Here is a 17,599-nt window from a genome sequence, read left to right as displayed (position 1 = left end):
TCTTATTTTCTACAAAAAAACATTTATTGTTATTATTATCATCATCATTATTATTATTATTATTATTATTATTATTAATGTTGAAAAGAGCTGAGAATATTTTTTTTTTTTAGGTTTTTTTAGGTGGGATAAATTGAAAGAACAGCAATGATTGTTACAGTTACATTTATTGGTACATTTATATTATTTACATCAAGCTTTTGAATGGTATAGTAGTGTATATTGTTATTGAAACTTCATAATATTTCACTTGATTATACATTTAGTCAGGAATTATAGTTTGGCAAAAAAGTCTTTGGAAAAAAGTCTAACTAGTAAAATGTTTACACGTTATGTGAAAAACAAGTACAAGTATATAAATCAATAAAAAGAGACTTACTCATGTTTATGATCTCTGCTGAATAAAGTGCTTCATTCTTTTTTCTGAGGAAATCCAAATCTCAAATCCTCAACCACATCACATCTTTTTGGGGTGAATTATGTCTTATTCCTCTCATCGCGAAGCAAACAGTAAAATAATAAAAACTTGAAGAACAGTCTCGCTGCGTTGTCTTCTGTTGTGTGGGCGTATTCAAAAGCCGCGCGCTTCAGTGAAACATTTGAATCTCAAAAAGCGCGCTCGGCGCGGGGGCGTGGTCGCATTAGAAGATAATGAAGGGAGACGTGAAAAAAACGGACATCGCGTTGTTTTCATATGGATTACTTTATCACAGAATATTTGTTTTCAGCAGCACTTGTTTAGTTTAAAAGTAGACATGTCAGGCTTTCTATAGATATCTCTCTCATGTCTCTGTGTTGAGTATTCACTGAGTTACAGTTCATTTTAATGACGTGTTTGTATCCTGAAGATCAGTGCAGACAAAGGCTGCAGACAGCACTCCTTGTTTGTTATCTTTATTTTATAAGTGCACAAAGTTTTGTTGTTATTATGTCTGGTATACAAAAAAAAGTAGACCCTTTACAGATTCGATTGATGTATTGCACTTATCTGTACGATCAAAACTGAAAGTGTAATTTAAGTTCTTTTCGGGCAAGCAACCAGACATTTAATGAGAGAATTGGAAGGCAGTTAATCAATATAAAACACCAAAACCCCTTGCAAGCAACCAGACATTTAATGAGAGAATTGGAAGGCAGTTAGGGTATATGGAACACTCAAAGAGTGAGGTCAGCATTGCCATTACCTTAGAAAAGGTTAGCTGAGCTTACAGTTTGTACTCTTGCATCATTAAAACACTGGGAGCTTTACAATTTAATGTTTATGGTAATGTTTCACATCTTTACCAAGACATTTTCTAAGTGTATAAATCGGTTTGTATATCACCAAGGGGAATAGTAAATAGTAAACTGAATTGTTTGCTAAGTAAATCTTTTGCTTGTTATCTCTTACAGGGTATGTACAGCTGCTGCAATTTTGAAGATGAAACAGCTCCTGGAGGTTCCCAAAGCACACTTCCTCAGTATCATCATGTCTCCACAGTTCCTCCTCCTCCACCGCCTCATGTGATCTCTACAGCCGTGGCCAATCCCCCCATCACTATGGCACAACAGCAACATCAACAGCAGCAGCAACAACAAATGCAACACCACCACCAGCCACCGGTATACAATGCTGTTCTTCCTGGCTCCCCTCCTTCAGGTGGACATTCTGGAATGGCACTAGGGCCATCGAACAGTCCCATTCTTGGAGCACCCATGCCTTGCTCTACATTCTTTCCAAGGCATGATCGTCGATTAGCTGTTGTGAATCGGTGGACACATCCAAATGTGGGCCCTGAGAAGCCTGGTGGTGTGAACAGTGGGATAACAGACTTAACACAATTCCAAGGCATGCCCCCTCACTGGGGTGTGGGAATAAGAGGAGGAGAGGGGGGTCTGGATGAGTACAAGAGATACTATGGGCCAATTGATCCAGAAGGCTTAGGGGTTTCTGCTGAACCTCAAATCATAGGCATCCAACCTCCAAAAACTAAGCATCGAGGGACAAAATCCTCTGGAAACCCACGGTTACCTCCTAAAAGTCAAGCCTCTGGACACTTACCAATTAACCCTGCTTTGCCACATCCCTCTCCACCTCTGCAATCTATCTGGAGGAGAAGCAGCTTCTCAAAAAGGAAGGGTTCAGGGGGGCCACTCTATGAAAACATCCTTCCATTCGGAAGGAGAGGTGGTGGTAGATATGGAATGAGGGATGGTGGTGGGAGAAGAGGACGTCGTCCTCCTCCTCTTCATCTGCCTATACCTGTGCCCATCTCTTCCCCAACACAGACTCCGCCCTCACCTTCTCCATATGTATGCTACACATCCACTTCCTCCAGCAGCTCCAGCACCTCCAGTTCATCCTCTTCTTCAGAATCAGTCTCCCGATCCAATTCTCCCTCTTCTTCATCATCGTACACATCATCACAGAGCTTCAGATACCGGGCAGATGTACCAGATGTGTATGAGGACTATGACACAGATGAGCTTACGGAGGAGTCAAGCCTGCTTTTGGGGAGGAGAAAAAGTCGTTCAGGGATGTCTTTCCGATCCCTGCCTAGCAGTCCTCCACCACCACCTATACCACCCCGTAAACCTTGCGGACAGAGGGCGCACGTGAGAGACAGAACAGGCAGCCAGATTGCACAGCTTCAAGAGTGGTGGGCTTCTTGGGGAGAGAAAGAAAAGGGTAGAAGAGCAACTGGAGATAGAGATGTTAAGGAGGAGAAACAACATCATAAAGAAAGTGAAAGAGAGAGAAAGAGGAGGAAGAAGGGTAGAAAGAAAAAGAAGAGAGAACAGCGTGAAAAAGAAAGGGAGCGCAAAAGGCGTAAGGTGAAAAAGAAAAAGAAAAAAGAGGAAAAATCAAGAAGGAGGGAGAGGGAAAAACGATTTGAACAAGAGGAGGTAGATATGGACAGGAAAGATGTCTTTGAAAAAGGAATAGGAGAAGAATACTCTTCTTATCCTGCACTGAGGCGAAGCTCTTTCCGAAAAAAGAGTGAAAGCTCTACAAGGAGTTATGATAGGGATATTATCAGAGATGGAGTAAAGAGAGATAGGGATGATCAAGGTGGAGAAGATGAAGAAGGCAGTAGAGGAACTGAAAGACATCAGAGAAGCCCAAAATCACAACGTCACTCCAGGCCAAGGTCCAACAACAAGCATTTTTCTTGCTCAAACAAAACTTCTTCAACCGTCAAATTTTGGAGTAGCAGAAACCCAACTTCTGATTCACCACCATCTTTTGTACCCTTGCTTCCCATATATAAAAGACGAAAGTCTGTAGGAGCCGAGAGAAATGAGCGAGAAAGAAGTGGAGAGAATCAGCCCCTTTTGGAAAAAAACAAGAGAGTTAAGCCTTGCTCGAGAGAAGGCCTGTCATTTCACGAATGGGATTCCAAGGAAGAAGAAGAAGATGAGTCTGAACTGGAAAGATGTAGGCCACAAGAACAGGGGCGACGACGAGAAAGCAGAGGAATGGACTCTGAATCTGAAAGGGACAGAGAAAAAACTGTTGAGATATACACAGATGATGAAGGTTCCTCAGGAGAGTTTGGTAAGTTTGAGAGATATTGGGAGGGTCACGAAGGAAGGGCAGTTGGAGGCATTGGAGGAGGAGGATGGTTCTTTGGCACCTACCCTGCCAGAGAAAGAGGAGGCAGCATAAACAGTAGAGAAGACTCTTTTTTGGGGTGGGGTGGTGGAGAAAGTAGCTTGGGTTTCAGAGCAGGAACAGGGTGGGGATCAGAAGGATTAGGATCACATCAGTGGCCTACAACTCCGTTGACTCCCCCACCTCCTCGAAGATACTGGTCTGTTGATAAATTACCAGTGAAGACTGAAAAGAAATCTAAAAGCAGGTCTCAAGAGAAGAGTCGAGTCCACACATCCTGTTCCTGCCAGTCACCCCATCACTTTGCTAGCACTCACTCCAAATGGAATCGGGTGACTTCTAGGAGTCAGGAGGAGCTACTCCCTCACTGCCATAGTTTCAGCAGCAGTGTAAGACCCAAACGGCAATCATCCAAACCGGATCGGGCGCAGAGCCAGGCAAAATCTGGAAGCCAATCCAACCTTAGTGCACAAAGACCACAACGCTCAGACCGGTCCCGACAACCACCATCCCCTCCTCAGAGTCTACCGCCATCTTTACCCTCTCCAGTGGTCCCTGCACTCCCAGCCCCACCCTCTTCCTCTCACCATATACATGTACCTCCACCTACCTCCTCTTCATCAGTGTCCTCCACTTCGGTTGTCTCATCTACACCTGGTGCCCCACAGCCCTCCTCTTTGTCCTCCTCTAGTGCTAAGCTCCAGTACCAGAAACTGCGATCGGTTCCCCAACCCCAAAGGTATCAATCCCCACATCTTCCCCTCAAAACCAAGAGCCTGTGCTCTCGTCGAGGCTCTGCCCACTTCTCCAGTGTGGAGAGTGAGGTCTGAGGAACATAATTAAATGAGGAACATCAGCAAGTAGCCCCTAGGGGCGATCAAATCACATGCTCATGCCACAAACTGTTCATAGCAGTCGAGTTGGGTTGTTTTCGCTGGCACCGATCTAATGCACAATGCTCTAATGCTCAGAGACAAACCTGGATTGGGATGTCACATAAATTGTAGCCCTTTCTCTTTACTTGTGTAAGAATGGAACACTGCCATGCTGACAAATCTTGTTGATGTTAGCGAGGCTGTTTGTATGGGATTGGCTTTGCTTTTCTTACTTCTTGGGGGCTTTAAGGTGGAGCGTCAATAATGTGGGTAAATGTGATTTTTCTTGGAGTGTTTTGCTGTTCGATGGCTCTGGAACGATTTTTCGAAGGGAGATTCTGAGGTCAAAATACAAAGCCCTAACATCCCACACCCATCTTTTTTTTTCTCTTGCTCTCAGAGCTCTGAATCATGATTTAATTGTTGTGTATATTCATTCAAAATATCTCAAGGGAAGCACTCACAAAGGAAAGTAGCAAACCATTTTTCTCTTCTCAGAGCATTTTTCTTGACCTCCACCTTCCGCAAACTGACATCTAGCATTCTGTGTGTTGTCAGTGTTTGTATTCCTAGCAACAGGGTAAGTTAGCCATGACTGATCACATATTGGCTTACTGAACGTGAATGCCAAACTAAAGTGGAGCTGATGTACAGTCCTGTTCAGTTGAAACCATTTCACAGGTCCTCATGTTTTTATTCTCATCCCTTGAGCAATACATAATTAACTACAAACAACATACAATACATATATTTTATATTTAAAAGTTATTTTATTATATATAATATATATGTTTGTGATCTGGTTTAAAACAGTTGTGTTGAGTTATTAAAAGAATATAAGCACTGTGCTGTAGGGCACATGCAATGTTTCAACTACCTATAATCGGTGGCCCTTCCCCTCTCGACTGAATGTACATGTTGCCATGACAACACAGTGTGCTGCAACCAAGACACTTTTAAGATCATAGCTTTCTCGAGGGAGATCTTCTCGTCGGAGCCAGTTAGGGTAGCTTTGAAAGCTGATGTTGAGAGTGCCAGGATGACAGGGCTAGCTATACTGCAGCACTGTACTCGCTATCCGAGATGTCAGTGTGTGATAAAAGACATGTCATCATTCAGAGAGCGATAAGCGAAGGAGAGAACTGTTTACAGTTTAACACTGTGTTTTTACACCTTTTTTTACAAGCTGCTCTGCTCTGCCATTTATTAGTTTTGGACACAATATCATACTTGCTTAGCAAGTTTGCTTAAGCTGTACAAGTAGCAGCAAGAATAAAATGGTCAAATGAGAGCAAAATAGAGTTGCAGTTTAATGCTTTTACTAGACATATATGTTAAGTAAAAAAATAAATAAAAAAAAAAATAAAGTCAGATTAGGTTTAAATTACATGTGAGGAAAAGACTGATTAGCAAACCAGTCAGGTAGATCTTTGTTTAATTTAGCTTTTACCATTAGCCAAAAGCTAGCATCTTTGAAGTGATCGCTATAATTGACTGTGAATATTGCAAAGGGCAATGCGTGTTGGCAGCAGGTCTGAGTCAACTATGTTTAACTTTTTTTGTTATTTTGTTTATACAGTATTTTAAATGTTTGTCAGCAAAGTATGACAAACTGAGTTCTGAGTTTCTTTTGTTTCAGATTAATGAATTTTGTAATGATGTTGCCTTGACAAAGCCAGCATACTGTAATTGCAAAAATTCTATTTTGGGTTTTTCAAAATTCCAGCACCTTTCTGTTTAATCAGAGGATGTTCAAGCTACATCCACCAGACTCAGTATAATCCTTCATGCTGTTCTGACTTAGGTATGTTTTATATTTTTCTGATTATATTTTTCTGAGGCTTGTGTTTTTCACACAGAATATTCTAAAAAAAATAAAAATAAAAATAAACAAATCCTGAATATGTTTATGTATAAATCTTTAAGTATTCAATCTCAAGGGTTTTCAAACTTTCACGCAGGGCTTTGTCAAGCCAGCAGCAAAGTTTGATTATTTTCAATTTCATTTGAAACATTGTATGCTGTTATTTAGATATGTATGAATTTATTTAAGTGCATATTTGACACAGTACCTCGCACAGTCCAACAGGCTATTTGTATTTTGTGTGTGTGCTTGTAACTGCACCTGAGCCATGTGGAGCTTATTTGTTGTATGCTGAGCTTTTTGCAAGTAGTACTAATTAATTGGGGTATATTCTGTTGTCAGTGGGCTAAACAGTAATGTCAAGAGACTTTGGAGTACTAGAAACATAATGGGTAATGATGATTTTTATTTTTTTAAACACAGATGACTTCTGTTTGGTGAAATCGAGAGGGCAATAACACAAGTCTTGTCACTTCTGACCAGAATCATAACACTCTGCCTCACTGTCAAAGATTTCGGAGTAATTCTGAGTAGTATTGACATTAACATTTAGAATATTTGGCAGCTTATGTATGTATATCCTTTTGACTCCAACTTTGTTGTGTAATATGTGTCTGGATTACTTTATATATAGATGTACCTCATATATGTGTTTGTGACGTTTAGATAGCAATAGAGAAATAGCTGTTCAGCAAAACAGTATAGCTCAAGATAAGAGCATTGTTTTCAAACATTTCTGTCAGCAGAATTGATAATTAAGATGTTTCATGTATTAGCTGCGCAAAATTATTTTGATTTCTCTTTCCATTCCATTGTGCACATTAAAGTCAGTAGACAACTTTGATAAAACATTTGGGCTGAAACAGCAAGGACCTTAAGATAATGTATTTTTTCTTTTCTCAAATGATAAAATATCAGGCATATTGCATAAGTTTTATTAGGAACTGCCACCACCAAGAATCTTAAAATGGCCTTTCTCTAGACGTGTCTTCTTGTGTTGATAGTGTCTTTGACAGTAAATGTTTTGTTTGATTGTTCATTGCTTTAAGAAGTCTCTTATCAAAGCAGCAGCATAAAAAATATATACCTATAGATATAAATAATATATTTCAACAAACAACTTGCATATATGTGTATATACATACAAACATATTGCATTATATATTGTCTTCTTTTGTCTCTTTGTCTTCAACTGTGTTTTATGAATTACATGGCTGACCAACGACCACAATGAACTTTTGTCTCTTTGTCTTCAACTGTGTTTTATGAATTACATGGCTGACCATCGACCACAATGAATTTATGTTGCAAATAACAAACGCTGTGATTGAGGTTTGTATGTGTCACTGTGGTAAAAGTTTTGGAACATGGTGATGCACAGCTATAGGCTCCACACTAGGATCACTATGAGCATAGCAGGTCTTTAGCAAATGGATTTGACCTCGCTACGTCAAAATCTTTGCAGTCTTCAGATGTGTCTCACAAGGCTGGCTTTTTTGGAAACGGTATGTGTGTGCGCTCTGTCTGTGCCGAGCTGCAGTGTGTTATGCTGAAAACACATTCGAACACATGCGATGCTGCTCTGTAATACTTTATGATAATGTAGCTGAGCAGAGCCAGTTATGTTTTATGCCACTCTGTGCCAGGACAGTAGTGCCCCCCCGGTACCACTGTGTTAGGTTCTTGTGCCATACTCCTCTCAGTAGGGGAGCCTCACAGGGGGGCCACTCGCTGAGCCGCTCGACCATGGGAGACTATACTATGCTGTGCTGCGAGCAGAACAGAATAAAAGACTTTTAATACAACAGTGTTTGGTCTGTTTTGTTGTTTTCAGCGTGTGTTCAACAGAGAATGTTTGTGATTGACAGCAAACGCAGTGAATAATTATGTAAGTCTTTGTTTTCTAGGTTTCTGGGGAGAGAGAGGACTTGAAAAGAAAGAGTGAAAAGCCTTTTGAAACCACTGGTGAGGAAACCTACGTTTTACCTTGATTAATGCAGAGAATTTTAAAGAAGCTTTAACAGAGTTGGGAGAGCCCTTTTGTACTGCTGTAAAACACAAATGAGAGCTCATTAATATATCAGATGTTTCTTCTAGACAGGGCCAACACTTCTCAACAAATTCTTCATAGACAAAATTGTCTGAGCTCTTAACTATACTATACACAGTGCAATTTTAATATTTGTATATTATAATATTAATTTTTTTAGTTTTCATTTTATTTTTTATTTTTTTTATCATTTTTTACAATTTCATTTTAATTATATATATATATATATATATAATATTTATGCAGTATAGCTATATATATATATATATATATATATATATATATATATATATATATATCTATATATATATATATAAAATTTTAAGTATAGCATTTAATATTTTTACTAAAATACATTTTTGTATTTTTAGTTTTCTAATTTAGTTTTTAATTTTTTGTACTTTTGTCATTTTTTTATAATAATAATTCATATTTTCTAATACTTCTGTTCAGCTTAATTTGCTAGTTTCAGTATTAGGTTTCTCATTAATACTTATTTCAGTTAAATGCCAAAGCAATATTTCACATTTTGGGTTTTTCTGAGTTTCATTTTTATTCTTCTTTATTTTTAATTATTATTATTTTTTTTTTAGCTTTATTTTATTTAACAAAAACTGTTTAATAGTTAATAAATATCAACACTATGGTATATATACACACATTAAATTAATTATATATATATAGTTTCAGATGTTTTCACTAAATCAGAATCAGAATGATCTTTATTGCCAGGTATGTTTACACATACAAGGAATTTGTTTTCGTGACAGAATCTCCGCAGTGCAACAGAATGACGGCGACACAACAAAAAACACATAATAAAAAAAAAAAAATACAAATAAGTAGGTAAGGAATGACAGTATACAAATTGACAATTGTATGTGCAGGTATATTACAATAGGCAGTTATGTATGTACATGTATATTATGTGCAAAAATTTAAGTGTACACTAAGTATGTGTTAGATAAATAAGTGTATGTGTATATAAATATAAATAGTGTTGTGTGTTCCACAGTTATTATCAAGTGTTCATTAGATGGATTGCCTGGGGGAAGAAACTGTTCCTGTGTCTGGCCATTCTGGTGCTCAGGGCTCTGTAGCGTCGACCAGATGGCAACAGTTCAAAGAGGAAGTGTGCTGGATGTGAGGGGTCCAGAGTGATTTTGCCAGCCCTTTGCTCACTCTGGATAAGTACAGTTATTGAATAGAAGGGAGCGTTGTAAAATGTAAGGCATTTTTATTAGGCCTGCCATTTTTTCTTTTAAGAAATGTCATGAGAAACATTTGAAACAAAACTCCATCAAGTCTCCTGAACTATGAAAGGTTCCTCTGGATAAATTTGATTCAGCATCACAATAGCCTACTTTTACAGAACTTTGGGGTATGTAAATAATACAAAATTGCGACTTGTATCTTGCAAGGAAAATAAAATACCACCATGGCCATACTGAATTGGATGATGTCCACAGGTGTTGGCTGTCCAGTAGCATTGCTATCTATTCGCTATCAGCAAAGGATTTCAAGGAATCTAACATTTATCCTACGATTCCAAATATGCCAGGATCTGCAGTGAATTCAGCATGTGTGCTCTGTGTGAGTGAGTAAATTCTGTGGGGAAATAGGAGATAAGAGAGCTATTGGACACAAGCTGTTGGTATGCAGAAACATTAGAGATTGTACAACCCAAGAGAAATATAAGCATGTAAAATGCAGGTGACAGCTAGTTTGCAGAAAGCATCGCCTCCTTGTCTCCACAGACAGGTAAAGGGAACTAGTGTTACTGATTTTCCAGAAAGAGAAACGTGAGAAGTTACTGTGGGTTGCCTAAGTAATAGCTTGATGCTTTAATAAAAAAATTTTTGCCCCCTCCTCACTTCTATCATACTTTTTTTTTTTTTTAAATTTAATTACCTATGCAGCATCATAAGTCCGTGAACTTACTCTCCCATTTTTTAATTAGTAACAAATGCATGATTTATGTAACCACACGGTTTCCATGCCACCACAGAGGGAATATAATTAACCGATGGGGGCCATTTACTGGAGATTAATGGAGGAAATAAGAGGCGAGCTGTAAGAAAATCTTTACCTTTCAGGGCTTTAGTTGGAGAGTGTGAAGAGGAAGGAAAACCAAGAATGTTGTTGAGAAAGGCTTGTTCAATATACACTTACTTTGTAGGATTATATTTAACAGTATGTATGAGTATTGATTAGTATGCATAAGGATTTCATATCAAACTTTCTTTTTATCTGCTGTTACTCTGAACTACAATGTTGGATCAGAAAGTTATTCAAACAAACACTGAGTGACGTTTGACTCTTTCAATTATGTCTTATCACTAAACAAATTCTATTTGATGTTGGCCAGTGCAGGGGTGAGTATCTCTCTAAACTTTGAAAGATTTTTCTCTCTCGCCTCCTTTCTGTAGTAGAATGTAGAGCAGAAATCAGGCCAAGGAGAAAGAAGATAAGAGATTAAAAACATCATACAGGAAGGTTTGAGAAAGATTGGGGAAAGGACAGACGTATAGACAAAAGAGAGAAATCCGGGATTAGGGGGACACGGAGAGCCAGATAAAATGATCAACATTCATTTGAAATTAATTTAACGGTGTGATTTGCAAAAATGCGCTGATAAACTGCCGCCTCTGGTGAAATGCGCTCAGGAACATTTCTATCTTGATAGAGCTCCTGCTATTGTGTGGAAGTTGGATTTCAGCATCACAGGAAATGGATGCCTGCAGTGAGATTATCCGACTCCAATCCTGAGAGGTGGAGGGCAGGAGTTTGCTAATCACTGTGAAAATGAAAAGATAGCCTACTTTAGGCACCATTTGGGGTTCCTCATCATCCCACTGTCAGAAGATTCTGGAGAACATCTAGACATCCTTTTGAAGGTACCTCTAATACCTTTTCCTTACTGACAAAACTTCAAATATGTAGCTTATTTCAAGTGTCTTTTAGAACTCTTGCAGGAACTCCAATTTTAGAGGTTCTCCAGAGGTTTCTGCCAGTGTGGCAATCTGAGGAACCCTATGCTGAATCAAGGATCTTTTTGTAGCTATGTTTCATTTCTGTTCAAAGGGCATCTTTAAAACTTTCATAAGAAATTAGCTAGGTTGTTTGACAGATTTAATTAATATTTTGCCTAAGCAAAATGATAATTTATGCTGGTATACAGTGAGATCTCTAAAGAAAATGCACAGAATGTCTGAGATAGTGGAAAAGGCTTTGGTTTTTCAGAAATAAATCTTGCAATATGATTATTTAAATAGTTTTAATAGCATAACAATTTGAGTGAAAAAATATCATGTAAAACCTAATCATCATGTTCTGTAGCTAGATTTGATAATGATCCATAGAGTATCATGAACTAGATCGATATCACAAACTTACTAATTTATAACTGATTTTCTATGTGGTCTCAGACACAATGAATCGCACTATATGTTCAGTGTTATATTAATAGGCTTAATATAAAATAATAACTACGAATATAGAAAAGCCCATACATCATGGCATTCTCATAGCATGCCACAAGAGGACAGCATTTCCATACTTCCTTACAGGAAATTCCCAAACGGATACGTTCAACAGCATAGCAGCTACAGTACCTCATAAATCGGAATGACAACCAATTATACAGCCTTCTGCCTATTAAATCCACTGCAGCCATATTTAGGGCAAGAACCTCCGTGCCAGACAACATACAATGAAAATATGGCCCGCCTGTCTTGACGCATTAAATATACCAATAAACTCCAGAGTGGTGGATAAATTTATCCCGCGCATGTGCCACAGATGACAGCAGTGGGGCGCTCTCAGGCTGAACTGGGGCAGTTTGACGGGAGAATCTCTTTATGTGTGCGTGGACGATATTTTGGAGACGTAATAATGACGCGATGGAATTTCATTTGCGTCCCCAAAATAAATGAATAAACTCGTAACATCTCACGGTAAATTAAATATATCAGTGGCGAGATATAATTAGGAATGAGAAAACTGCAAATGATAACTGATGTGCGATTTATTTTTTAATAAAAGTACAAAAATTCCATATATTCTCTTATTGAATATAGGCTACACGAAATATATAGCCTATATTTTATTACATTTTATAAAAACAAAATGTTATGAAATGGCAGTAGTCCATGTAATAGAAAGGTATATAAAATTGATTAAATTTTAACACTAATTTACACAGTAGCCTATTTGCCTAACTAGGATTTACACAAGCTTCAGTCTGGATCCAGAACACCTGAGAAGAGATGATGCCAACCCCTCAGAGGACCTCAGATGATGCTAACCCTGAAACAACATACAGAACTACCACATTTTGCTGTAAGTTTGATTGCAACATATAATACTTGTGGTTAATAGTGTCTTTAATTGATTTTTTTTCTGTACATTTCTGCCATGAACATTAACTAACAGTCACCACTGATAAGCTACTACTAAATATTGTTGTAACTTAATTTTCTGTAAAGCTGCTTTGCAACAATTTGTATCGTGAAAAGCGCTATACAGATAAATTGAACTGAATTTACTTTCAAATTCAAAATGAAAACAGAAATTGTTTGGTATGTATTAATAGCTGTCAGTAGATGATAGGTTTTGACCTTTCCGGTCTATTATTAATATTATTATTATTATTATTATTATTATTAATTTGATTCAGACTGGTGAATCAGTTTGGGAGTGGTTTGACTGAATCATTGAAAAGAACTGACTCAGATGAACAATTCACTCACAAACATCATTGGCTGTGCTTTGGAAACAATCTATTATTTTAATTATCAGTTTAAAATATCTCAATATTAACACTAATTGTATTAAATATTTTCAATAAAAAAAACTATTAAAAAGTTTAAACATACAGTATTAAATGAAAAAAGTCATTAGAAATATGAACATTTAAATAAATTAATGCCAAACTTACAGCATTTGTCTATTTAAGTCCTAGATTTCATACTTTATGCAGTGCATTAAAAAATATTGGCATTAGCATTAAGATGATTGGGGTGGGGGGGGTGTTGATTTGAATTTGAATTCATCTTAATTCGTAGACTTCAGAGAATTCATCTGTCTAAATAAGCATGAATAACTAACAGAAAGACCAAAACAGTCCCAAAGTTTTTCTCACTTCTGGGAATGAGTTGTCAAGAGTCAAATATGATGAATGAGGAAAATAAATGGTTACAAGCTCTAATGACATGAGAGAGATAAACCCGAGTCGTGCCAACAGCACGCAACCGCTCCATACATGCAATCCAAACATCGTTAGATACAAATGGCAAGCTATGGCCTTAAGACATTTCGTGATGACAAGAAACTGTGATCTGACATCATAAGCGGCTGCAGTCTCAATTCTATCTGTTAGATAATCACTGGGAGCAGGAGTGAATGCCAGCAGTGGGTGTATGGCCATTTTAAATGTCCCTTTAGTTATGACATTTTCTATGTAATAATATGCTCTGAACTATAACTAATGGTGAAGTCAAGGTGATAATTAAAGAGGCTTGTTTTAACTGTTGGCCACTGAAGCATTTCCTAGTTCATTCCTGGCTCACCTCGGTATCCTAATTAGTCAAATTAATTAATAAATGGGCCTGTTTCTCCTAACAAGACTATTAGCAGCCCTGCATCAGTGTAGCTAATAAGAACAGATTGTGCCTGTATTTTGACCTAAAGGGGCTTGTGAGTTTCTGAGTGTCTCTTTTTGCTCTCAGTAGACTTCTGACAGTAATGAGCAACTAAGGTATGAGAAAATAAAAAAACTTCTTCCACCTAATGGGTTTCTCTATAATCCTTGACTGAATTAGTTACATTTTAAGTTAAGTATCATATTCTTTTTATTTACAGTAGTGCTGCAGGATGCAGCTATTTGATGAAAGATATTTACATATATTTTACAAGGCAAAATTTTCAGTAATTATCCTGTTCAAAAGTTTACATGTTCTTGTTTATAAAAATCATGTCTTGTCTCCTTGAACATCAATTACTATTTTGTGGTAGTTTCAAGAGTCACTGGTTCGTCCTGGGCAGTAAAGCTGCCCAATGTTCTTGACAAACATCCTCCAGGTCCTGCAGGTTCTTTAGAATACACTGAAATATATGTTATGCAAATATCTAAAATCCAGGCTAAATCATATAATAATAAAAGTTCTTATTTTAAGATGTACTACATTTAAAACTTTGGGTCGGTAAAATTATTTTTACGGTTTTTATAAATCTTTTATGCTTTCCAAGACTGTGTTTATTTAATCAAAACACAGTAAAAATAGTAACATTGTTAAATATTATTACATTTTAAAATCACTGTTTTACATTTCAAAATTGTATGTATTCCTGTGAATTTCCAGCAGCCATTACTTCAGTTACTCCATTGCTTCAGTGTCACATACATTTCAGAAACCATTCTAATATTCTGATTTGGTGCTCAAGAAACATCTATTATTATTGTTAAATTTGAACATTTGTTAAAATAGTTGCGCTGCTTAATAATTTTGTGGAAACCATTTTTCAGGATTCTTTGATGAATAGAAAGTTCAAAAGAGCAGCATTTATTTGAATCCTTATTAAATCTATATCTATCTATCTATCTATCTATCTATCTATCTATCTATCTATCTATCTATCTATCTATCTGTCTGTCTGTCTGTCTGTCTGTCTGTCAGTCTGTCTTTAAGTGACATGATTATGGTGTATGTTGTGCTTTTCTTGTCATTTAGGATGGGCTTTTCAGATACCTACTGTATGTGACATAAGGAATGGGGCATTTTGAATAATTATCTTCCTAGATGCTGTGTATAAATGTAAATGTAATATTTAAAGATATATTTTTAAAAAACTGCTCCAAGTGAAATTATTTATTAGTCTACTGATATAGTCTTTTAGTTGGAATTTTGTGTATCACATGTGAGCATATGATTTTAACATTTTTTTAAAAGTACCATTTATTATTTCTTTCTGTTCAGTGTTTAATGAGGAAAAAATATCTGAGTATAGATTTTTGGAAAATGTGTTAGATTAAAAGTGATCAGTTATTAGTAAGTACTGAACACAACTCAAGCAATTCATAAGTATATATGTATAAGTCCTCAAAAAAGTTCCAGTGATTTTTGTCACAGATATGGCAGAGCTGGACAGCTCTAAGCCACACACACACACCCACACTAAACATCAAGGCAAAGCACAGTGCTGCCCTGAACTGGGTCAAAGCCACAAAACATAACAGTCCTATAAACATCCAGTGCATCACACAAACACTTTTAATAATTTCCATGCACTATATTTTCATGCATATATATCAAACTAATAAAAAAAGCCCAGATTCATTTAATAAGTAAACTTATGAACAGGTATATCTCTCTGTCAGTTTAATTTGACTATAAACCATTTGACAAATTTTCCTCACTTTTTTATGACCCAGTGGTTATACATTGATGGGTGTGTATGTGTGTCTTTCAGTGCAAGTGTTTAACCCAGCTAAGCCTGTATATATGCATCATAAGAGCTCATTATGCTCATAATTAACTCCCTTCGGGATTTCATGACTGCCTTTGCACTCAGGGACCAAAGAAAAGGGAGATTTTTTTTTCTTTTTTTAAAAAAAAAAAAAAATAACTAAGCACTCTGTTAACAAAAACAGGCAATAATTGTAATTGGTATAAAATTATATTCCTTTTCAGTTGGTTTAATTTTCTGTGTGTAACTGCAGGAGTAGTGCCCAAGAATATAATATTTTATTAATTAATTTATTTTATGTTATGAGGCCAAAAATGACACACTTCAATAATGTTTGAAAATTCTCTTTCATCCATAAAAATGTTTTCTCCCTGTTGCTCTTGTTCTGTCTTGTTCGTTCTCATCTCTCTCCGTACGATCTGCCTTTATCCCTACAAGTTATCCATATATACACACACATATATATTAATATATATGCATAATTGTGTTCAAAACATGTATGTATGCATGTCCCTATAATCTGTCCTCATCTGTATAATCTTCAAATGGTCACTTATGCATTTCCCGCTCTCCATTCTCACTGACTGGACTGTGAGCTTCTCCCTCTTGAATCCTTGCCTTCCCTTGTCCTCTTCCATCAAACTCTAACTCTATCTTTCTGTTGATTTAATGTTTTAACTCACCCCTACTTCCCGCCTCTCTCTGATGAGACCTCTTTGAAGTCACGGTTGTCACAGCAACGACATGATAGTGAGGGGATGGTTGCGGGCCATTTCTCTGTGGAACGTTGGGGATTCTCTGATGGGCCCAAGTCAATAAATCAAACTCCAAAATTAGCCTTTTTCTTGGCAAGTGAATAATCATTCAAGCACAATGGTAAATGTTCACTCGGAGTAGTGCTATTTCTCCCCCAATACATTTAAGGACATGTCTGTAATCAATGCGTGCTGTGAAAACCATTTCAAATGTCATATTGAGAGTGCAATAATTCATAGAAGGAGGTTTGAATGCAGATTTTAGGCCGTCCTTGAATGGAGATATCAGGTCAGTCAACAGCACTGTGTGTTATTTTTATCACACATGTATTGGGTTTCCCCACCAGGGGTCTAAAAATAGACAAAAAAAAGGAAGGGAGGGAGAGGCAATTTAGTGAGGAGTGGGAGGGAGGAAGAGGACAGGGAAGAAGAATGAGTAAGTGAAAGACTAGCCTGCTCCTCCTGTGATCTCTCTACTGGAGTGGATTGATCACATGCCAAAAGGATAAGTTTTCTATGTGTATTTACTCTTTGATTTAAAAGAAAACAGCGCATCCGTGCAGCGCGGCTGACACAGAATAGCGTAAACTGCCTGCTTTCAGCTCATATTCTCCAAAATATAGATACACTGTGATGAGAAAAAACAACGAGAAAAAAAATTGAATAAAGAAAAAAGTCATTGTTTTTGTTTTCTTCACATACAAAAAATATTTTTGTTGCTTCATGATGTTACGGTTGAATCACTGATGGCAGATGGACTTTTCTGACGATGCTTTTCATACTTTTCTGGACCTTGACAGTGTAATTTACTTGGCAGTCAATGGGTCACAAGCCTCTCGGTTTTCATCCAAAATATCTTAAATTGTGTTCTGAAGACGAACAAAGCTTTTACGGGTTTGGAACGACATGGGGGTAAGTGATTACTGACAAAATTTTTATTTTGGGGTGGAGTATCCCTTTAAGTTAAAACTATTTTTGACATCACAATAAACC

General features: G+C 37.1%; 1 protein-coding gene across 3 annotated transcripts in view; it reads left to right on the top strand.

The window, feature by feature from the left end:
* The window catches only part of grin2da (glutamate receptor, ionotropic, N-methyl D-aspartate 2D, a), an 83,143-nt gene extending 76,259 nt beyond the window's left edge, over nt 1-6,884 (top strand). For all 3 annotated transcript variants that reach the window (XM_042776457.1, XM_042776455.1, XM_042776456.1), the window contains one exon: nt 1,393-6,884. In XM_042776457.1, the coding sequence (XP_042632391.1) occupies nt 1,393-4,425 (3,033 nt within the window). In that variant the 3' untranslated portion in view covers nt 4,426-6,884. The remainder of the gene's footprint in view (nt 1-1,392) is intronic.
* Nucleotides 6,885-17,599: the final 10,715 nt, after the last annotated feature.

This window comes from Cyprinus carpio, chromosome A19, assembly GCF_018340385.1.
Source record: "Cyprinus carpio isolate SPL01 chromosome A19, ASM1834038v1, whole genome shotgun sequence".
NCBI lineage: Eukaryota > Metazoa > Chordata > Actinopteri > Cypriniformes > Cyprinidae > Cyprinus > Cyprinus carpio.
This window is presented reverse-complemented; position numbering and strand designations above follow the sequence as displayed.